General features: G+C 41.6%; 1 protein-coding gene across 1 annotated transcript; it reads right to left on the reverse strand.

Moving 5' to 3' along the window:
- Positions 1–3,310: 3,310 nt before the first annotated feature.
- Positions 3,311–22,890, reverse strand: SFRP2 (secreted frizzled related protein 2). Its single transcript, XM_073605386.1, has 3 exons — positions 22,241–22,890; positions 16,208–16,288; positions 3,311–8,109 (listed from the first exon to the last, which is right to left on the reverse strand). Exons 1-3 carry the CDS (start codon positions 22,740–22,742, stop codon positions 7,805–7,807), a joined length of 888 nt encoding a protein of 295 aa, XP_073461487.1. The 5' UTR covers positions 22,743–22,890; the 3' UTR covers positions 3,311–7,804.
- Between the last annotated feature and the right edge of the window lie 696 nt (positions 22,891–23,586).

Consider the following 23,586-nt stretch of genomic DNA (forward strand, 5'->3'; position numbering starts at 1 on the left):
TTTATTGTCCCCCCTGCTGCAAAATGCTGCCCAGTATGAATACTCTGCTTGTATCACGGACTTCCTGGCCCCGCCCCCCCTCAGACTATTTAAGCCCAGTAAGTTTTACATCCCCTATGCTTGATAAAGGAATGCGGCCATTCTTCCACCAATGGCAAGCCGATTCTGAAACGTGTCGCATACGTGTGACATCATCACCGGGCGCCACGCTCTGTTTGCTCCCCAAGCCTCGTTGTGATCCTCTGCACGGCCGGCCGTGCTCCAGCTTAGAGGCTCTCATTACATAGTGGTGAGCGGCAGCGCGGCCAAACGGTTGCTCTGGCGTCCACCCCTCCCCTGTTTTTTCTTACTTGGAACCCTTATCCTGACATCCAGGACACCACCAGGCTAATACAGCAGGATATGCGTTGGACTGATAACCGCAAGAGATTGCACCTGGCTGCACCAGCCCATCCTTCCTCCCTGGACTTCACATGCCCTGCAGGAACCGCTGTGACCCGTAGTTCCACTGCATCTCTTCAAACTCAGCCAACTGACCTGAATGCAACTTCTCCAACTTTTATGTGAGTGGATATTGCTGTTTTAATAAAATGTGTTTATGATATATATTCAGAGGCGCCCCTCTCCTTGTTGTTGTTCTAGCTTGCTGGATCCCGCTTTTGGCTCCTTCGGTGGCTGCCCTGACTGACCTTCATTTATATACTCCCAACATATATGCATGAACATTTACATGCATCTTTCCAGTCTATTTGAAGTTTCTGGACTAATCGGTTTTTCATTGAAGGTAACTGTGCTTTGCGCATTTTTACTTGTCGTACAAACGAGTGAGGCTACTTGCATGGGATACTGATGAGGCATCCAAGAAACAGCTAATTCATCTTCACTTTAAAGGAATTTTGTCGCTTTGGATCAACTCTTGACAATGCCTCAGGTGACGATGGTATGCTCCTACCAGAGCTCAGGAGATCTGCAGCAAAGTCAGATGTGCCCCATCCCTCTACCTCTTCTATCTTAGCAGTGCATATTCACAGACCCGTTAACTTCCCACAATTGGATGTGTCTTTGGGTATTGGGCCTCCTTGGCAGGTACTCCCTTTAGTTTACAGGCTACTGACTTGGAGACATCGTTTATTTCAGCTGCTATGCAGCATATTTCCTGTGCTATTACATGTAGCTGTACCTTTACTCAGACATCTCCAGGTTTTCTGCACTTTGGGACCCCCTGTTCTTGTTTTAGTAGGCACTTGCCCATAGAAGCGGTTTCCCTATCCTCCCTAGAGTAATTGTATATCTTCAATATTACCAGTCCTCAGTAGTCCCTGTCACCATAGGAACCTTTCCACTGCTCTCTCTTCTAGCAGGGCCCTGATCCCTCAGTGACCTTCAAGGGCACTGATAGTTGTTGACATATCTGGACCATCTGTTCACCCAGTGCTTTTTTCTTTTTCACTGTGGGACTCTTGGTAACCTTCCTTGAAAAGGGTCAGTTTTTCTGGACTCAGATAGAATTCTCGCAAAGGGAGTTACCCCTGCAGGTTTCTGAATGTTGAAGCTTTACAGATTTTTATAATGTTAGAAACTATCAGTCCAACCAGTGAGGCTAACCAGCTTTGATTAATGCTGAAGTCCTCTGCACCTTCTGAATTAGTGGAATCTTCCCTAGAACTTAGGGACATGCCCTCTTGAAATCACCTTCTTTTGTTGACATTCAGTTTTCCTTAGTCTCCCCCTTGGTATCTGGGCATCTGGACTTGAGGTGGCACATGCAGGTGGTCCCTGTGGCTCTAATGATCCCTGATATGCATCCTTACTTCTTGGAGCCTTACTTCCCTGATGCCTAGGGTTAAAGTTTAAGACTTGGGCCCTTTCTCATCCTTAGTTGGTCTTTTAGCTTAAGGTATATGCTTTGGGGCTGATAAACTTTTCAGTATTTCCTTTGCTGACCATTCTTGTTTTTGGTCTGCTCTCCCCATTTAAGCAGTCATATTTTTTCACCTGTTAGTGGTTGATTTGCCCACAGCTTCTGCTGGTACGGACTAGGTGTCCTTCGTGGTAGTCATTCCCTTTAAAGAAGATTCTTATCCTGGTCTGGGCATCAGGCTGATACTTTGTGACCTCCTCTGGTTTGATAGCAGTTCTTCTGTACAGATGGGAACTTCACCTCTTTTAGTGCATATTCAGACATTGGTCCTTCTGGTTGTTGCAGATGACCCCTGGTCCTTCCTTAGATCCGTCAGTGGCTGCTTCCCACCCATTAGTAGTTTCTATCTCATTATGTTGTGCGTTTTTCTGGGTGCTCAATTTTCTTTACACTACCAAGACTGGTCCTCGAGGGTACCTGTGTTAGGGACATAAGACTATAATGCTGCGTACACACGATCAGATTTTCCGTCGGAAAAACCATCCAAGATTTTTCTGACGGAAAATCCGATTGTGTGTACGCAGCAGCTTGTCTTGCATACACACAAAAGTTCTCTGAACTTCTGACTGTCAAGAACGTGGTGACGTACAACACTACGACGAGCCGAGAAAATAAAGTTCAATGCTTCAGAGCATGCGTCGAATTGTTTCCGAGCATGCGCAGGAATTTTGCGCTTTAGAATTGGTACAGACGATCGGAATTTCTGATTGGAACTTTTTACGACTGAAAAATTGAAAACCTACTCTCAATCTTTTGCTGGCGGGAATTCCGCCAGCAAAAGTCCGATGGAGCATACACAAGCACATCAGACTTTTGCTGGCGGAATTTCTGATTGTGTGTACGGGGCATTAGGCTCCTTTAAGAACAAAGATTCAGATGTGTGGTTCTCTGTCACTACTATGAAACTTTGCAGACTATGTCAACACAATGTAATATAATGCTGTAATATGGTAGAAGCATGTATTAAAGACAACACTTCAAACAAAAAAGTTAGAAAAACACATGTGAGAAGTTGTAATTTTAGAATTACCAAGACTTACTTTAAATTTAAAGTGAACTTCTTCAAAGCCTGTCCCTCTCCTCCAATGATACCTCCACTCCCCCAAATCCCAGTTCACTCCAAGAATATCCCTTTAGGCATGGTATTTTTACTCAGTTCTCCTACAATGCAATCTTGGATGCCTGAGCATGAGAACAGGGGAATGTTCCTGAGCCTTACCTAAGCTCTGTTTCAGATCAACCTAGGATCTACACAAGATTTATTTTCAGGGCATACAAAAGGTAAGTATTAGCAGTGGATTGGGGTGGGCTATTAAGCAAACCTGTTACTTTGCTCATTCAGAGTAATTTGCTTTACAAGAGCTATAAAATAAATGTTAATAACAAACACCAAATAAAATGTAGTTTTATTAAAATATTTAATTTGTTACAATATGACTAAACTGTGCTATGAAAAGTCCAACCAATAAAAAAAGGAATGTTATCATTGGGGCCAAAAATAATGAAAGAAGCATTGTATATACATTTACAATACAAGATAATAAAAAAGGAACGTTGTATTGATTATATACAATAAAGCATGGCTCATCTTGACTATTTACAATATTTTACAACTTTCATTTACCTCACTTAATATATATTACAAAAAGGCATGTATGGGAAGCAAAGAAAAAGAGAAGTTGGCATCAGAAAGTCTCTATATACTGTTTCAAACTTTTAAAAAATGTGTTATTTATTGTGCTCTTTTTTTAAAAATTTTTTATTTATTTTTAATTTTTTTAAAGATGGGAATATGCTGACTAATACTGACGGCTAGGTTAAACAATGAATGAATAAAAATGTTTCTAGGAATGTATCTTTTGTTTATTAGGTAATTGGAGCATATGAATAAACTGGCATTTGTGTCTAACAGTGGTAGCACCTACTGCCTTTGTCTTTCTCTACCTGGCCTTATGCATCCACCATGACATGGGTAAGGTGTGGGCTCACTGGTTGGAGTAGGGAGAGGTTGCCATTTTCACAGCTTTGACACACGATTGGAATATCACATTAAATTTCAATGGTGCAAGAATCAATAACTATCAGCCGGATGCTTCTTGCTGCTATAGTAGAAAAATACATACAGTAGGTGTAAATAATTACATCATGAGGGTCTTTCACACTTCCCCTTGCACACAAAGAGGCTTTGACTGCAACCTTGTATAGCAACCAGAAGTGCTGTAAGCATTACAAATATGAAATAGGTATAGGACTTTAACATTTCTGAAAGAGCAGTTTGTGTTACCAAGACCAATTAATTTGACTCTTTATTTCACCCCCTACCCCCTACAACAATATTTTGAGTGTTTCTTTTAATAATGGAACAGTAGATAGAAGTGACACATAGAACATCTCAAAAATTCTTTCAGGATGGTGAGCATAAAAGAGTTGGGTAGTCAAAATACACTCCAGTCCAAAAGTGTAGTTAAAAATACTTACAGGTGTACAGTATAGGTACCTTCACAGAAGCCCAGTATAGGTACCGTCACAGAAGCCCAAGTTGGTCTAAACAAACTATTCCCTTTAATAACACATGCAGTGGCTATGTGTGCTGTAAAAATTGTATCATGTATCAGCTACATATAGGACAGTGGCAGGACAGGAACTTCCCATCCAGGTCCCAATACAACATCTAGTCAAGCTGAGCGCTGCTTAGCCATTCACAGGAGGCTTTATATATTTTAAACAAATACAAGTTTTCATTTAATTGGTTGAGGTGGAGTTTGTGTTGTCATCCACCCGCCTCTTCATCTCAGCCAATCAGAGGAAGCCTTATATTCACGCATAAAATAAAAAGCATTCTGTAAATGGCTAAGCAGCAATCAGCCCAACTCAATTTTATTCCAGAGTGGGATGGATAGTTCCCACCCCGCTGTCCACAGCACTGTATAATGCATATAGCTGATGCTACATACAGTTTATTCAGTGAACACAGCCACTGCATGTGTTAGTGAAGAAACCAGTTTTGGACCAGTTTGGTGCAAAAAGTTCACAAAGAACTGGGAGATACACTTTAGTGCTCATATTTCCCATGTGTTAACTACTAGAATGTATAAACTGTACTCCTGCCCATATCCAGGTGTCCAAATTTCAGAAGTTGAAGGATAATAAAGATAATCAATATACAATGATAAACCTTGGGAGAAATATTTTTACAAACACCTCAGACTTGGTACAGAATATAACCACTAAAAATGATTAACCTTGCCCCCATTTCGCAACTGAGCCATTTTTCAGCTTGATTCCCTATGCCTTACTATGCCCAACATGCTGAAACCTATTCTAATTGTCTCTGTTCACACTTGCATGCTCAGTCCCCCTACGCTTGATGCTCAAAAAATCACATGAGCTTTTTTTGAGCATATTCAGGCATTTTTGCCCCCACAGCCTTCATTAGTTGCACCTACTGTATACTTGCGCAATACTCATGTTTGTGCGTTTTTGTTTTGTGCCTGAAAAACTCTGCTTCTCATCTAGAACTGCTCTCCTCTCTTTGCCCAGCTTGGGGAAACAACCACCCAAGGTTTGATACACATGTAAAAACGCGTGCTAACCACTTGTAAGATGCCTGAAAAAATGCTTCAAAATCATTGGGAATACTCTCTGCTCAGATACACAAAAGGACTAAAAACAAAAATAAAACAAACTGGGGTTGACTAACTAAAGAAATAGAACATGCTCACAATTGTATGCTCACTATGCAAGGTGAATGTACCAGTAAAAATCCTGATTTTATTTCTCTTGCACATAATTGGTTATTGGTTTAGTGAATACAGCTGCACCTTCCCTACTAAGTAAACATTGACTTGGTAAGTGAATGGCCTCTTCTCTACTAGTAAATCGAACCCATTGGTTGTAGAACACAGGTAGGCAGTGCCCTTTCTGCCTCAAGGTAAGATCAGTCTTTTGTCTCAGGTGGTATTTTCTAGCAATAACATGAGCAAAAGCATTCTAAAGCCTAATAGACATGGGCCAAATATCGGGCGCCATCAGCCAGTTCAATAGAAACCAGCCAACATTTGGTCCGTGTGTATGGCAGCCGGTCTGACAGAAGCCAGCCGTTTGGCCATCTTCTGACGAAGGCTCATGACTGAAAAAGGGTTGCCAACCGGCTCCTGATCAGGACTCCTGATCGGAGTGTTCTGGCGCGGGGGGTTGGGTGTCAGAACACAATAGAACAGCAGGGGAGATCGCTGTACTAACATTGGATATTTAGTACAGTGGCTCCGACCTGAGCTGTCAGTTTTTTTTTTTTCGTTCAACCTGTTGGGTTGAATGAAAAAAAAAAAAAAATAGTGGTGTGTACGAGGCTTTAGTGTGCTTCATGGCCTTCTGCCAACATGGCATTGATATAGAAACCTATATTACTGCCTATAATGCTGGCACTATTAGTGACTGACTGATCCAGTTAACTTATTCGTACAGAATAATAGAGGATTAAGTCGTTCCTTTGGGCCCATTCAAGTTTGGACTAGATCCTAAGCCCTTATGAAGGGGTAGTCTTTTTGCCCCCAAACGAGTTGGATGTTTAATATGTGAACCATTAAATTGATACTAAAGTCTTGTTTTTTTCTTCTTAAAAAATAATAAACATGTTATACTTACCTGCTTTGTGAAATGGTTTTGCACAGAGCAACCCAGATTCTCCTCTTCTCTGGTCCCTCTTCGGTGCTCCTGCCCCGACCCCCCCCCCCCCCCGGTTTTGTGGTTTAAATGACTTGTTAGTACCCATTGGAGGATAGTCCTGTTCTATGCGTGCTGCCTACCCAGAGTCAATGAGCTCCCTGGGTGATTACTTCTCTTTCAAGGCTTTGTAAAAATAATCGTTCAATTCCCAGCAACTCCTGGATGTGTCTTTTTTTGGTACCAGAACAACATTACATGGATTACAGAACCTGCATACAAGTATACACAGCAACAATCAGTCTATGTTTATAGCAGGTGTGGGAATCTGCTGAGCATAGGGTGGCAATTATTGTGACCATAGGAGAATTTATGTAGGTAGGAAGTGCTCTAGAAATGTTACACAAGCCCACATGTTGTTCCCTGGTAGTGCTAGATCCTTTGCATCTCCATTGAGGTCTATTTACGCAGTTGGAAGATTATGCACAGCCAAATGGCTAATGTCCTAAATTGTATGGCAGCTGTACCTTCCAACACATCTGATAATGCTATCAAAAAAGAGATAATTGCTGGAGATGAGGGTTGGATAAGTGTTATATACTTTGTCATATTAAGCCATTTGTTTCTTTCCTACCAGAGAACAATTACTGGTACAGCGATATAAGAGCAATTTAATTTATGAACATAGATCAAATAACATTCAGTATCCATTCCTCTGTTTAAAACAGGCATATCACTGCTTACCCAATGTTTTTTTTTCTTTTAATACTAAACAGTTGTCAGTATAATAAAATGCAAAAAAAAAAAAAAAAAAACTGCTAATGTTGTAGGTACACTTGTCAATGTAAAATCCTGATTCCTTAAATACTGTGATCTATTAATAAAGTCCTCTAACAATTTCTATCACTTCTAGAAGCATACAAAATTATGAAGAGTCTCTTAAGTTTGCATCTGGTAAATACTTTTCTAGCTCTTTACTCGTGGCCATCATAAAAAATATTTGAACTTTTAAAATTTTTCATATTATTTACAAGGTTTGCTTCAATTTAAAAAATAATAATAAAAAATAATAATAAAAAATAATAATTATATTCATACAAAAGGCATCGCCCCCCACCTTTTTCAGTTATACTTCAGAAAGGGGTGGGTTCCCAGACAAGGGAGGAAGGTGCAAAAAAGAAAAATAGACTAGCCCCGGTGCTGAAAGTGTTAATGGAAGGCCTAGCACTGCAGCTTGCGGATGCTGCGAGAGATCCTTTTAAACTCCCGTTGGCCTTTCTGCCATCGCTTGACTGAGGTGATGACCAGCTCCCCTCCGAGCTTTTGTCCCATCACTAAATAGGGAGCGTTAATGTCATTCATCTCATCGCAGGTACACTGCAGGCCGTCTTTAAGCCACAGCACGGTCTTCTTCAAATCCCTTTCTGTCACCCCATTCAGTTTGTAAATGGTTTTGCTCTTTGTCTCCGGGATGATCTTAGTGTCCCCATTGATGTAGGCGATCTCCTTCACTTTTATCTTCAGGGCTGGTGGAGGCAAAAAAGAGGGGGAGGCAAGGAGAGAGAATGGTGAGAAAAAAGGCTGACACAGGCACATTAGAACTCAGAAAGAGCCGGTCTGGGGTGGGACGTGTTGCTAATGAAACTGTCAGGCTTTGACACAATTACAACAGGTGGCTCCATTTTTACACCACAAAGGGCATCAAAGTCATTTATGTCAAACCCCGTAATTCTTAACCCTTACCGTGCCTGACTAACAATCACTGCACAGCTGAATGTACTGTTCTCTAAAAGGGATCAACATATCTCCATAAGAAAGGTTAATGAGTGTGGATATATAAACATATGTTTTCATTACACATAGATTCTAAGGGGGAATATAACATCTGCAATCTGGGGGGGGCACTGGGCAGCCTGGGGCCCTAGTTCTGAAAGAGACTCGGATCTTTCACATTCAAAACCAGTTGTCTGATTGTGGCCCCCACAAGAAGAAAAATAAGGGTGAACTGAAGGGCTTGGAATGTTTTTGTATGCCTATATAAGACATGGCAAATGTAAGTAAGCGACTAAAGGTCTTTGGTTGTTTCAGTAGATGATACAAGTAATACAATAAATACAGAAAGCCAGCAGTGGTCCTGATGTCCTCTCCTTTACCATCTGGAGTCTGTCGATACCTAGACCGACTGCCATGGCTAGGTGGCTTATATTAAGGCTTAATGTACACGGGAAGTTTTTACAACCTCTCCTGAACGATTTAACTTGACAGATAGTAACCCACGTTTAAAACGTCCGTTTTGCAGCATTTACATGCCGCATTTAGCGGCGTTTTGCCGCATTTGCGTTTAGAAGCCTTTGAAGAAAAAAAAATATTTTTTTTTCTCAAAATAGCCAAAAATGAAAAACTCCTGTAAACGCGAGTTACCATGTTTAGCAGCGTTTACCGTTTGAAATGCCTCTAAACACAGCTTCTGAATGCATTTTTTTGGGTTCCAAAATAAGCCTCTAAACGCAACTGCCTAGAAACGACTATAAACGACCCTGTGTACATGTACTGATAAGATAACAGAGGAGAGTTCTGGGGCAACTGAAAAAAATGCCCAACTGCTCCTAAACATTCGTTTACCAGCAGCAGTGTACATGAGGCCTAAGCAATTTTCTTCGCATGTTTGTGAGTAGCTTTTTATCTGTTTTTAACAATACATTTACTAAGGATAATGCACAAGGCTGGTGCGCCCTCTTTTATTTACTCTTCTTTTGACTGCTAGGATACCCCTATCTTGGAGGGCAGCAAGGCCTGAGAAATTATCCTTTAAACACTAGATCACCCGAACATCACACTTATGCGCAAGAGTATTTGTTTGCTGCTATCTACAATGAATAGAGAGATTGTATCAGGAGTGCAGGTTTGAAGTTTACCAAATTACACAATTTTACGTCACTTATCTCCTTATCACTTTCTGAAACACAAAAAATATATACAATGCAAATATAATATGGTGTATGCTATTTTGTATGTAAATGGTATTTAAATTGACTCTTAAAATCAGCAGGAATTTAGTTTTTTTTTTTGGAAAAATTTCATTTTTATTAAAATTTACCTTTTCAATCTGCAGGCTTTGTGATTTAAAAAAAACAAACAAAAAATAGCTTTTTGCTCCACGCAAAAAGAAGAATACTCTTGGAATAATTTGCAAAATGACTGCATGTGTGATTGTCTCACATTCCTGCCCCCCATCCCAGAAGCCTGCACAGAGCTGGAATTTAAATTACAGCAATCCTCTGCAACAGGACTTTTCATTTTTATCTCTCTTCTAAAGCCCTAAACACACAGGCAGAATGCCCGGTGACATTGGCCAGGTTAATAAAAACCAGCCGACATTCGGCCTGTGTGTATGGCAGCCGGGCTGGCTTCTGTCGGGCGAGCATGCTGGAAAACCAGCAGCCGACTGGTTCCCAATCAGCGCTTTCAGCCAATGGCTGAGAGTGCTAACCGGAGTGTTTTGGCGTTGGGGGCGTCACCTTGTCAGAACACAATAGCTCAGTGGGGGAGATCACTGGACTAATGTCGGATCGTTAGCACAGCGGCTATGACCAGAGCTGACAGTTTTATTTTCGTTCAACCCAGCGAAAAACTCATAGTGTGTACCAGGCTTAAGACCCTGCAAAGCTAGTGGGTCACATATGTTGCTCCTTTTCTTATTGAACACTGAGATTGCTCAGGTGATGATAATAAACAGAGATTCTCTTACTCAGTAGACCATTTGAAAAAGGACTATGGTAACTCAAGCATTTGTTTGTTCGAATAGGTCTTTTTCTCAAGAAAACTGAAGTTTCACTTTAACATTTAAAGCTATTACTGGGCCTGTTCTTTTATATTTAGGTCCATCCTCTCCCTCTCCCTCTCCATGAAGGTAATGAAATTAAAGAGATTTTCTGAGTATTTCATTTTTTCGAAGTGTTTAGAAGAACACGAATATTGTAATATAATATGTTATTTTGTTTTTTGGAAGAAGAGTTTGTTTCTTAAAACATATTTCTGGAAACCCTATACGAGCAAATTTACAGAATTGATTAGTCTGTTTCCATTCTCCTTATCTAAATGTTGGAGCCACAGAGTTTGAATGATTTACACTGTGCTCAGTGCGTGTGTAATTACCAGCATGGCTTTCATTACTTTATAGAATATTTTGGCTGAGGTATAAAAAGCTGAAGGAGAAATAAGTAAAGGGCTGCCTGTGCTAAATAAGTACAGCCTATTACAAAAATTGCAGCCGCTCAATTGGTTGCTATAGGCAACCCTTTGTATTAATAAAAAGATAAGAAAAATAAAGAATAGCTATTACGCTTAGTGAATCAGAAATCATGCCAATAAGCCATCCTGCTACAGGCCATCACTAGCGATACAAGCATTAAGATGTCCCTACCTTTCTAGAAAGTTTGGTGAAGTTTTACATTATCTATCTTATTTCCTTATTCCTTTGCAGGCACGACACTTGCCACTAGTTACAGTGGATACTTCAAGGGCCTGGGGTACAGCTGTCTATTTTAATGGGCACCTGGGGGTAGGGTTGCCACCTCATCCCTTTAAACCCGAACACATATGAATTACACAGGTTCTGAGGCTAATTTAATGCAGATAAGGCACCAAGTGAGTTTAATTACCACCTAAATCAGCCACAGATCCTGTGTAATTAATATGTGTTTGGGTTTAAAGGGATGAGGTGGCAACTCTAAGAGAAGTCCTGATGCCAGGATACAATAGCCTAGCAGGGAAGATTCCCGCATCTATCTCGAGTGTGTAGATAGGGCAAAATGGCCGTTTTTTATTTATTTTTTGATCAGCTGGCTTTGAAAAGCTGAATCATCTATAGCCAGCTTAACTGAGCTCACCTAGAGTAAAGCCGCATACACACGGTCTGATTGTTGGACGACTGAGCATCTGATTTTTGTCAAAAGGGTATGTGCAAGATTTTGTCTAGCATACTATCTGCAAATTGTCGTTTGACAAACACAAATGTAGTGATGTACTATGAGAGTATAAAGAGGAAGTTCATTTCTCAAGCGCCACCCTTTGGGCCCCTTCTGATTTTTGTACCATGTGTACGAGGCCATAGAGGTGCTTTGTATTAACCAAAGTGCGGGTAGCCATAGACTAGGGTTGCCACCTCATCCCTTTAAACCCGAACACATATTAATTACACAAGTTCTGTGGCTGATTAAGGTGGTAATTAAACTCACTTGGTGCACTGTCGGCATTTAATTAGCCTCAGAACCTGTGTAATTCATATGTGTTTGGGTTTAAAGGGATGAGGTGGCAACCCTACCTGGGGGGGGCCTGAAAACTTGAGATGCTCCAAAATGCATTATTTTGGCCTGACCTCATACTTCACTTTTAGTCAGTGAGATCACCCATCATAGTGATGTCCAATAGTGTTGTGTACATTTTTAGGGTTTACGATTTAAAGTGTTACTAAATTCACACAACAGTAAAATCAGTCTGTATATGCAGCATAGCATGCTTGTTATACTCACTGTGGAACTTAAGGGTAATCCTCTACATTGTGTAAAAAGGCTGTTTTATCCTGTATGCATAGATCTTTCCCTCCTGCACTGTCTATCTGGGGAAGGCCCGCTAGCGCAGGTAGAGTAGCCGAACTGCACATGCTCAGTTGTGTCTTTTATGATGGAGAGAACATTTACTTGTTCTCAGAGATAGACAGGTCACATGATATTGACATCACACATGTGGGTGTGTACTTGTAACATTACTGTCAAGAATAAGGCTGCGTACACACGAGCGGACTTTTCGACCGGACTGGTCTGACGGACCGAGTCCGGCGGACAATTCGACCGTGTGTGGGCTTCATTGGACCTGCAGCTGACTTTTTCGGTCGGAAATCTGACGGACTTTAGATTTGGAACATGTTTCAAATCTTTCTGATGGACTCGAGTCCGGTTGAAAAGTCCGCTAGTCTGTATGCTAGTCCGACGGACAAAAAACTACGCTAGGGCAGCTATTAGCTACTGGCTATTAACTTCCTTATTTTAGTCCGGTCGTACGTCATAAGTGTTAGATCAGTGGTTCTCAACTACTGTCCTCAGGACCCACTAACAGGTCAGGTTTGCAAGATAACAGAAATACATCACAGGTGATCTCATTTGCTGCTCAGTGATTGCAGTATTCTAGTCTGCATCTCCCCAAGGTAATACTTAAAACCTGGCCACTAACCTGGTTAGTGGGTCCTGAGGACAGGAGTTGAGAACCACTAGGTTAGATGGACTTCTGAACTGATCATTTGGTGTTTTGTCTGTTTGTGTAATCTTCCCAAGTTGGGTGTCCCATTTCCACAGGACAATTCCCCACTTTTTGTTTTCTGAACAGCCAAGTTCCAATACTAACTTACTTTTGAAGTCCAACACCATTATTTTTATTTGATTTGTTCTGGTAAAGGATGTAAGTGACAGTGAAGGTGCAGCAGAGAAAGATCAGGTTCCCTTCCCTTGCTAGACAGGGCTGTGCTGTGTGGCAGAGCTGTGTAAATCCCAGGACTGGATGGGCAGATATGCAAATCCTTTGGTAAGTAAACCAGGTAACTTATATGTATTTAATTGGTGTATTTCGCTGTTTGGCTGATTCTCCACTTCAAGTTTCAGGGTCAGATCTTAATATAAAAAGTACCTTATGCTGGAAAACAACACTTCCTGGGAGAAGAATATGAAAATGACTATATTTTGTGACATCCAATGCCACCATTGTTGCCTCATTACAGAACTGTAACATCGTGTTAACTTTGGAACAAATGCTCAGTTTACGGGCTGGAGTGCATTCCATTGAGTCGTACTGCAAATTCCCAGAGGAAGCAACACAACGAAAACATTTGTAGAATGGGCTGAGGTCCTGTCTGCAAGTTTTATACCATCACCACATTGTAATGACTTTGGAAATAGAATTGTCTGGGTATTTTAAATTAGCCAGGCGCTGTCAGCCTCCTTGGTATGTGTTTTCTGTATTAAAGTGCCAGCTTGTTTTCATTTGTCAGGATTAATATCCCGTACAAGCAAGGCCATGCTGTTCCATACAAGTGCTACAATTGTATATAAGTTATGGCTGCGCTATAACTGGTGCTATAGACTTATTCTATCATTCACGTCTAACTAATCAACATCTAACATCATCAATCAAGTCTAAAGCCAAATTGTTAGGGCTGTTTTTCTAGGGGTCCCGGAGTTACCCCCTAGTTAAAATAGTAGCTGTATGATTTATGTTAGCAATAGCTTTTGTTTCCTGTTTTACGAAGCATAGTGGAAAGCTTGTTTATAAAATAATCCAACTCCATGTCAGCTCAGGTCTACATTCTAATTGCACGTCACACTACCTGTACCCAAACAAGCCGCCCTGTCCGTCAATCAACTTACAATAACAAATGAATCTACCAACTACGAAAAATGTCTTTCATTGGAGGGCTGCTTGCTTTGTATTTTGAACACCTCATTCAAAATAGAGTTATCTCATTTTCATATTTTGGAAAAAAACTTTTGAAAACTTTTATAATGCTATTGAACGACATCAAAGAATTAGTAGGCAAATGAAATCAGATTGATTTGCTATCTTTTTGTGTTGCTATTATGTTTGTCGAATTTCCTCACTTATAGTAACAGTTTGATATTAGACAGCAAACTATCCTTTAGACTCATTTATAAGCATAAAGTTAGCCATACATGTCAAGAGAGAACCATAGATTAACACTAAACAGATGGACAAACCTCCTGCTGCTGGTTATTGTATTGTGACAGCTGGAACCTGCGGCTGCCAGAATACCGGAACGGTGACTGCAGCTGATTGGCTGCACTCACTATTTGGCTGACTTTTTTTCTGTCTGGCTTCTTTGATTTCTCAATCAAAATTTGTTGAGCTGTGTGGTGAGTGCAGGGTCAGTCGAAAATGTAAGCCATGTATGGCCAGCTTAGGCACTAGCCAGCTGTCAGTCTTCATTACCCCAGATGATCATTGCTTTGATTGCATTGATCAGATGATCATGCTTATATGTTTTGTAAAATCCCCTGTTTCCATTCCCATCAAAGGGAACAATATGGAAGAAGAGGGGACACCCTCGAAGCGCGACAGCTGCTTTTTGGACTATACGTCCCACTACTGTTGTTTGCCAGCTGATCTTGCTGGATGATGCACCTTATGGACTTTAATCTCTATGCTTGAATATATAACTTGTTTGTAAGTATGCGTTTTTTTTTACATTTTTCACATATTAAAGTGTTGCAAAGGTAACGCACAAGCCTGGTGCACTCTTTGTTCCTTTTTCTCTTTAAGAATAGGGAACATGCCTGATAACCTTCAGAGACAGCTAATTTATGCATCTTTTACAGTGAATCCTAGACACCTCAACCTGCTATAACAGGAGTTAAAGTGTTACTGAAACCAGGACCCTGCATTCACCATATCTGGTCTTCCACAGTATACATAACATGGAAGTGCAATTATTTTAGTATATAATATAATATATATATATATATATATATAAATATAAACCGCTAAATACTGATCCTCATCAGCGGTATATAGAAGTCTTGTGACTTCTTTCAGTTCCTGGCAAAGCTTGTAGGAGGAGTTTTCCCCCTGACCCTCTGGCTTGACAGTGCTGATTGGCCCTGTGCTGATCACATGCATTCTCCCGAGAAAAAAACAAAAACCTCTCTAGCAATACACACCAAACTGAGCATGTGCAGCCTGACTTCAAAGGCTCTGTATTATGTTCTGGAGTCAGTGGAAGAGGAGGATCTGTGCATATAGGAACAAACAGTTTTCTTTACACAATGCAGAGGATTAACCCCTTAAGTTCCAGTGAGTATAACAAGCATGCTTTACTGCATGCCCAGACTGATTTTACTGTTGTGGGTTTAGTAACACTTTAATTCAAACAGATCATCCAATGTATATAGACATCTCTATAAAAGCACTAAATACATCTAGTCCAGTAACATAACATAAAGCCAATATCACTTAGAAAAAGATACATATTGGCTCCCCATACCACCAGCAGTCAGGCATTTATGGCAGAATTTAAAAAAATAGACACTGGGTTTGATTTACTAAAACTAGAGAGTGCAAAATCTGGTGTAGCTGTGCATGGTAGCTAATCAGCTTTTAACTTCAGCTTGTTCTGTTAAGCTTTGACAAAAAAGCTGAAAGCTGATTGGTTTCTATGCAGAGCTACACTAGATTGTAGTAAATCAACCCCAGTGTGTGTTGCCAGTTTATAGCTGCCACTGCTGGGAGGTAGGAACAGACACCACATGACTTCCATCAAATCCCAAAAACCATGAAACATAGACGGGCACCGGCAAAAAATTGTTTTGGGCATCTGGATTAAAACAGTTACTTAGCTGCCCTTATTCCTCTGATACGGTTAATTTAGAGCCCCTATACAGCGCCTTAATAAAGACCTTTTTAAATGCCTTTCTTTAGATTGAAGAACTTCAATGCAAACTTAGCACTTCATTTTAAAGAAAACTTGGTTCACATTTCACCAAAAATGATCTGGTCCATTAGCTACTTCTTACAACATCTAAACATCTTTTAATGTGGAACACGTATTGTACATTTTCTTACCAAAATCATTTTTGCAGAGGTTCTCCACAATGTCATTGTCATCCTCGTTGCTGCTTTTACAGGCGTCACAGACTTTGGGCGCTAAAGAGAACAGAACAAGTTTTAGGAAGGCTGCCTCATGCTTACTGAACAGCAGGAGGCGCTGAAGAACAACATGCATTATCAAGCATAATCACAGCTTTTCAAACATGACTCAGATACAAACTTGACCTAAACTCAAAACCTAATGAGTTACTTTGTTCCAGGAAAACTTTTTCCTTGAGTACTGCTAACGTTTTATTTAATAACTTCCCATGGAAGAAGGAACACCTATATGAACTCAACCATTCTCATCATCTACAGTTTGTAACATACACTGATCAGAATCAGCAGTAACGGCTGTCAGGCAGAGCCAGTATCTTGGCACACATGAGCAGACTGCTAATGGTGTTTGCTTTAAAATGTGTCTACAGCCAAAAGCTTTTTTTTTTCTTTATAGTTTTGGATAGAGCAGTCTGTGTCCGTGTCCCTACTAAAGACTCAACCTCCCAATTTGTCATCTTGACCATTGTCAGCAAGACTTAAAGGGAAGGAAGGAAGGAAGGAAGGAAGGAAGGAAGGAAGGAAGGAAGGAAGGAAGGAAGGAAGGAAGGAAGGAAGGAAGGAAGGAAGGAAGGAAGGAAGGAGAGAAGAGAGAGGGAAAGCGAGAGACAAAAGGGAAGAAAGAGGGAAGGAAGGAAAAGAGAGAGAGAGAGAGAGAGAGAGAGAGAGAGAGAGAGAGAGAGAAGGAACGAAAGAGAGACAGAGAAAGAAAGAGAGAGAGAGAGAGAGAAGGAAGGAAAGAGAGACAGAGAAATAAAGAGAGAGAGAGAGAGAGAGAGAGGGAGAGGGAGAGAGAAAAAAAGGAAGAAAGAAGGAACGAAGGAAGGAAGAGAGAGAGAAAGAAAGAGAGAGGGAGAGCAAAAGGGAAAAAAGAAGGAAGAGAGAGAGAGGGAGAGAGAGAAAGAGAGAGAAGGAAGAAAGAGGGAAGGAAGGAAAGAGAGACAGAGAAAGAAAGAGAGAGAGAGAGAGGGAAAGCGAGAGAGAAAAAAAAGGAAAAAAGAAAGAAGGAAGAAAGAGAGAGAGAGAGAGAGAGAGAGAGAGAGAGAGAGAAAGGAAGGAACAAAGGAAGGAAAAGAAAGAAAGAAAGAAAGAAAGAAAGAAAGAAAGAAAGAAAGAAAGAAAGAAAGAAAGAAAGAAAGAAAGAAAGAAAGAAAGAAAGAAAGAAAGAAAGAGAGCGAGGGAGAGCGAGAGAGAAAAAAAAGGAAAAAAGAAGGAAGGGAGAGAGAAAGAGAGCGAAAGAAAGAAAGAGAGAGGGAGAGCAAGAGAGAAAAAAAGGTAGAAAGAGGGAAGGAAGGAAGAGAGAGGGCGAGAGAGAAAGAAAAAGTGATTAGCACTTCCACGTAGCAGCACTGGGGTTGTCGGTTCAAATCGCAACCATGGCACTACCTGCCTGGAGTTTGTATGTTCTCCCTGTGCCTGCGTAGGTTTCCTCCCATACTCCAAGGACATACCAGCAAATTGGCCCTAGTATGTGTATGAATGAGAGTTAGGGACCTTAGATTGTAAGCTCCTGGAGGGCAGGGACTGATGTGAATGTACAGTATACTGTATATATAAAAGTGTTGAGTAAATTGATGGCGCTATATACATACCTATAATAAATAAATCAAGTTGTCAGTTAAACAGTAATAGAGGCAAAATGGTCCAATGGGGTATTTTGTTCCAATGACAGCTGCCTGAGGGGGGTCCTGTTGGATCTATAGGACAGGAGCTGATGGAAAGATTCCCCATTGGGAAACAAATGGCAAAAAAATCATTTGCTTTGTAGGATTAAAAAAAAAAAAGTTTGAGCTCTAGATAAACTTTGAGAACAGCACCGAGGTTTTTAACCATCCACTGGTTTGTCTTCAGTGTTTATTGGCTGCATATGAACTAAATTAAAATGGTACCCATTAAGGTCATTGCAGAGGCACATGCTGCTCCCATGCCAGTAAAGTTTGTTTTGCATCTTGTCCAGGCTGTGCAGTAAATAGGGGTAGGACTATTTAAAAGCATACTTAACTCACAGCAAAAGATTGTATATTGCCTTGTTAATTTGGAAAAGAGGACAGCAGAATGTAGTCAGGACCAGATTTTATAGTAACCAGATGGGGGACATCTTTATGTAGAGGTTTTATAGTGCTAATGGGGGTTACAGGGCTGCTCCGGTGAATGCAGAATGTCCAGAACGGTGTGCTCTGCTTTTCTGGCTCTATAATGATGCAGGCTAAATTTATCTATCTATCTATCTATCTATCTATCTATCTATCTATCTATCTATCTATCTATCTATCTATCTATCTATCTATCTATCTATCTGTGTATGTATGTGTATATATATATATATATATATAAATTTAGCCTGCATCATTATATAGCCAGAAAAGCAGAGCACACAGTTCTGGACATATCTGCATTCACCGGAGCAGCCTTGTAACCCCCATTAGCACTATAAAACCTCTACATAAAGATGTCCCCCAGCTGGTTACTATAAAATATGTTTATATATATATATATATATATATATATATATATATATATATATATATATATATATATATATATATATATATACACTTTTTTTTATTGTGCATTGTTTTTACGAGCATTGGTGTCTTTTTGCATGCTCTTCTTGAATTGTAACCAAGAATTAGCATAGAAATCCATTAGTATAAGCCAAAATCGAACTGATTATTCTTAGCTACACCACAGGATTGGTATCTGTTACCCTTTGCCTATATCACAATATAGAATTTTTATAGCGCCAACAGTGTGTGCAGCACTTTACAAAGTACAGGGGACAGTACAGTTACAATGCACTTCTTAAAAGCAGTGTGTAATGATAAACGCGTGTATAGATGAACAGTTTCCCTGAGTTTGAAGTGCACTTTAACTGCAAGTTTGCAGATCTCAAGTGCAGATGACGGTTCTGAGGTTGTTTGACCTGTTTTTTGCAGCAGGTACCACTGTGATCCGCTGGTAGGCAAAGTAGGTCAAGCCCAATGTTTTGCATTCAAACACATGCATTTTAGTTGTGCGTCTGAGTGCAAAAGGCACCCGTCTGCAGTAACCAGATGGTTAGCCCTTAGGCTAACCATACACTGTGCAATGAGATTGCACAATCACTTTTAGATATATCATCGACTATGTTTTGCAGCAGCCTGCCTGATTTGATACAAATAAAAAGATTGATTAGGTGTAGCCTCACATTACTTAGTTTTGGTAACTTGAAAATAAACTGCACAGGGGTTGTACAATCAGGTTGTACAGTGTATGGCCAGTCTTACATACACATGCCCCTATTAACATATATGAATGATTCACACCCCTCTCCCTGTAAGCTGCTACATGTACTACATAGCTATCAGCCCTGCAACAGTACTTAATTACATAGCTGCCAACATTTTAAAAATCTCCAGGGAGGCTTGAATGCTGATCTAATCAGAGCACTGCCAGTCATTCTCCACCAGGGTTCTTCCAGAGTTGTTAAGGGTGCTTTGATATGTAACTGATTTACCACCCATTTGATAGTGCCCGCATCATTTTGGGGCCAATCTGCTTGACATGAAGATTTTTTTAGCTGTCTGTAAGGGGCACCCTTCCCACCAACCACCAATGTAGGGGGCATTTTTCTCAGTGACCACCAATCTAAAGGACATTCTTTTCCCTGACCACCAAGGTAAGGGGGTATTCTTTGCAATTACCACCAATGTTAGGTGGACATTCTTCCTACTGACCTCCTATGTAGGGGGGCAATTATTCCCACTGACCGCCAATGTAAAGAAGGCATTCTTCCCACTGTCCACCAATGTAAGGGGGTATTTTTCCCTCTAGACCACCAATTTAAGGTTGACAATCTTCCCACTGATCCTCATTGTAAGGAAAGAAATTCCACTGGCCACCAACGTAAGGATATATTCTTTCCACTGACCACCAATGTAAAGGATGACATTCTTCCCACTGACCAACAATGTAAAGGATGACATTCTTCCCACTGACCACCAGTGTAAAGGATGACATTCTTCCCACTGACCACCAATGTAAAGAGTGACATTCTTCCCACTGACCATCAATGTAAAGGGGGCATTCTTCCCACTGATCACCAATATAAAGGTGACATGCTTACCACTGATCACCAATATAAAGGTGACATGCTTACCACTGATCCCTTCAATGTAAGAAAGGCATTCTTCCCACTGACCACCAATGTAAAGATGACATTCTTCCCACTGACCACCAATGTAAAGATGACATTCTTCCCACTGACCACCAATGTAAAAATGGCAATCATGCCACTGACCACCATTATAAAGGGGGCATTCTTCCCACTGACCACCATTGTAAAAGGGACATTCTTCCCACTGACCACCAATGTAAAGATGACATTCATCCCACTGAACACCATTGTACGGGACATTCTTTCCACTGAACACCATTGTAAAAGGGGCATTCTTCCCACTTTTCACCAATGTAAAGGTTTTTTTTCCCCACCAACTCCCAATGTAAGGGTGACAATCCTCCCAGTAATCCCCAATGTAAGAGGGGAATATCCCAATATAAGGAAGGCGTTCTTCCCACTGACCACCAATGTAAAGAGTGACATTCTCCCCACTGACCACCAATGTAAAGAGTGACATTCTCCCCACTGACCACCAATGTAAGGATGACATTCTTTCCACCTACCACCAATGTAAGGGTGACATTATTTCCATTGACCACCAATCTAAAGGGGACATTCTTCCCACTGACCACCAATGTACAGGGTGACATTATTACCACTGACCACCAATGTAAAAGGGCCATTCTTCTCACTGACCACCAATGTAAGGGGGCATTCTTCCCACTGGCCACCAATGTAAGGGGGGCATTCCTCCCACTGACCACCAATGTAAGGGGGGCATTCCTCCCACTGACCACCAATGTAAAGGTTTTTTTCCCACCAACTCCCAATGTAAGGGTGACAATCCTCCCACTAACCCCCAATGTAAGAGGGGGATTATTCTTCTCGCTGACCAACAATCAACTGGTTTTAGCAGGGGATACCCACTCCCCCCAGACCTGAAAACGATTTCTAAGGGTCCTTGCACTATAAAAAGGCGTTGATGTCCTGGTCTAAGCAATACAAGTCCATCCTGAGACATGTTACTATGCAGCATCCCCATCCTTTGGTGACACATTATTAGGATGCTAGAAGCTAGGAAGCAGAAGCTATAATAAAAGATGTTAAGAGAAGCTGAATAATACAAACATCTCGGGGTAATTCTAGGAGCACCCCTGGCCATGGGTGACATTCCCTTCCCTAGCCATGGTTTACATTACCTTCCCTGGCCATGGGTGACATTACCTTCCCTGGGTGACCTTCCCTTCCCTGGCCATGGGTTACATTCCCTTCCCTGGGTGACATTAGTACCTTCTCTGGACCTGGGTGATCTTCCCTTCCCTGGGTGACATTAGTACCTTCTGTAGACCTGGGTGACATTCCCTGGCCATAGGTGACAATCCCTTCCCTGTGTGACATTTGTACCTTCACTGGACCTGGGTGACCTTCCCTTCCCTGGGTGACATTAGTACCTTCTCTGGACCTGGGTGACATTAGTACCTTCTCTGGACCTAGGTGACCTTCCCTTCCCTGGGTGACAGTACCTTCTCTGGACCTGGGTGACATTAGTACCTTCTCTGGACCTGGGTGACCTTCCCTGGGTGACATTAGTACCTTCTCTGGACCTGGGTGACCTTCCCTTCCCTGGGTGACATTAGTACCTTCTCTGGACCTGGGTGACCTTCTCATCCCTGGGTGACATTAGTACCTTCTCTGGACCTGGGTGACCTTCCCATCCCTGGGTGACATTAGTACCTTCTCTGGACCTGGGTGACCTTCCCATCCCTGGGTGACATTAGTACCTTCTCTGGACTTTGTTGACCTTCCCATCCCTGGGTGACATTAGTACCTTCCCTGGTCCTGGGTGACATTACCTTCTCTGGTGGCCGGCACTAGATGGTCAGTGCTGGCTGGTGGGATGCACAAGTCATTGTCCTGGGGGAAGCGGCTGCAGTCCAGCATATCTGGCCATGGGAAGCCGAAGGCAGACATGACGGGGGCACAGCTGTCCCTGACTTGCTCACATAGGGAGCGGCACGGCTTGATGGTCTCATCCAGGTCGTCAATACAGACAGGGGCGAATAGGGAGCACAGGAACTTCTTGGTGTCCCTATGGCACTGCTTCTGTATGAGAGGGATCCAGGAGGAGGCTTGTTGCAGCACCTCTTTCATGGTCTCATGTCCCAGCAGGTTGGGTAGCCTCATGTTGGGGTACTCGATGTCATGGCACAGCAGTAAGGTGGCAGGGATGGGTTTGCAGTTGCTCCTCTTATAAGAGAACTCAGGCTGCCCAAAGGGGAACAAGCCCCTGACCGAGTCCATAGAGTCCGAAGCCAGCACGAAGAAGAGGAGGATGGAGGAGGCTCGGAGGCACATGGTGGGAACAAGGCTGGAAGAAAGAATAAGAGGTGAGCTCTTGTGTCCGCTGTGCTGCTGTGGCAGGCTCGGACTACATGCACACCTCCCGGCATCCAGGGGACACTCTGCGCACAGCTCCGCTACTCTCCACTTTTCTGCAGGTTTTATGCAAATGTGGGCAGTGGGCGGGGCCTGCTGACAATGATCGGGGAGGGATTGGTCAGTGCCTGCTCCTTAGAGAGAAGAAATCTTCCAGTGCTGTAGACTGAGCCATAGAGCAAGACTGACAAAGGGCTGAGCACTGCATTGTCTGAGCAGCCTGGGAGCTCCTCATTCTACACCCCCAATAATCTGCCTTCATTTATTAGTGCTGCTCATACACCATACAATCTCACCTATGATTCTATTGTCCACGATGAAAAATGAACATCCAATACTTTCCTCTGATCATATTCTCCCTCCAGATCAGAGCAATGCTGATTAATCCATTCATTTTGCTCAAAATTAGTAAAGCCTGATATACACTATACAATCAGATTGTACAATCTTTATACAATGGTGAACACACAGGCTTCATTTTGTGATGTGCAACTCGAACAAAACAGTTGAATCCACAAACAATCAAATAGCTATAACTTTCCTTCCCATTGTTGTAGGCTCAGTATTGATCGGATATGACCTTGTCATTAATATTGCAAACCCTTTATTAGATCCAAAACATACTTTTAAAATCCCTTATGTCTGTTTTTCTCTGGTATTTACGTCTTCTTTTTTGGGATGTGGGTTTTTATCGTTCTGCGTCTCCTTTTTTTTTTATTTAATTGGATTAGATCAAAGTTGATCGGCCATGATGGACTATTAT

Source organism: Aquarana catesbeiana, linkage group LG01 (assembly GCF_042186555.1).
Source record: "Aquarana catesbeiana isolate 2022-GZ linkage group LG01, ASM4218655v1, whole genome shotgun sequence".
In the NCBI taxonomy this organism is placed as follows: Eukaryota; Metazoa; Chordata; class Amphibia; order Anura; family Ranidae; genus Aquarana; species Aquarana catesbeiana.

Coding starts and splice junctions, on each gene's coding strand:
- SFRP2 (XM_073605386.1), bottom strand. CDS start 22,742: ATGTGCCTCCGAGCCTCCTCCATCCTCCTCTTCTTCGTGCTGGCTTCG. Junction 16,289..22,240: donor AGTGCCGGCCACCAGAGAAG/GTAATGTCACCC, acceptor TGTTCTCTTTAG/CGCCCAAAGTCTGTGACGCC. Junction 8,110..16,207: donor CCTCTGCAAAAATGATTTTG/GTAAGAAAATGT, acceptor TGCCTCCACCAG/CCCTGAAGATAAAAGTGAAG.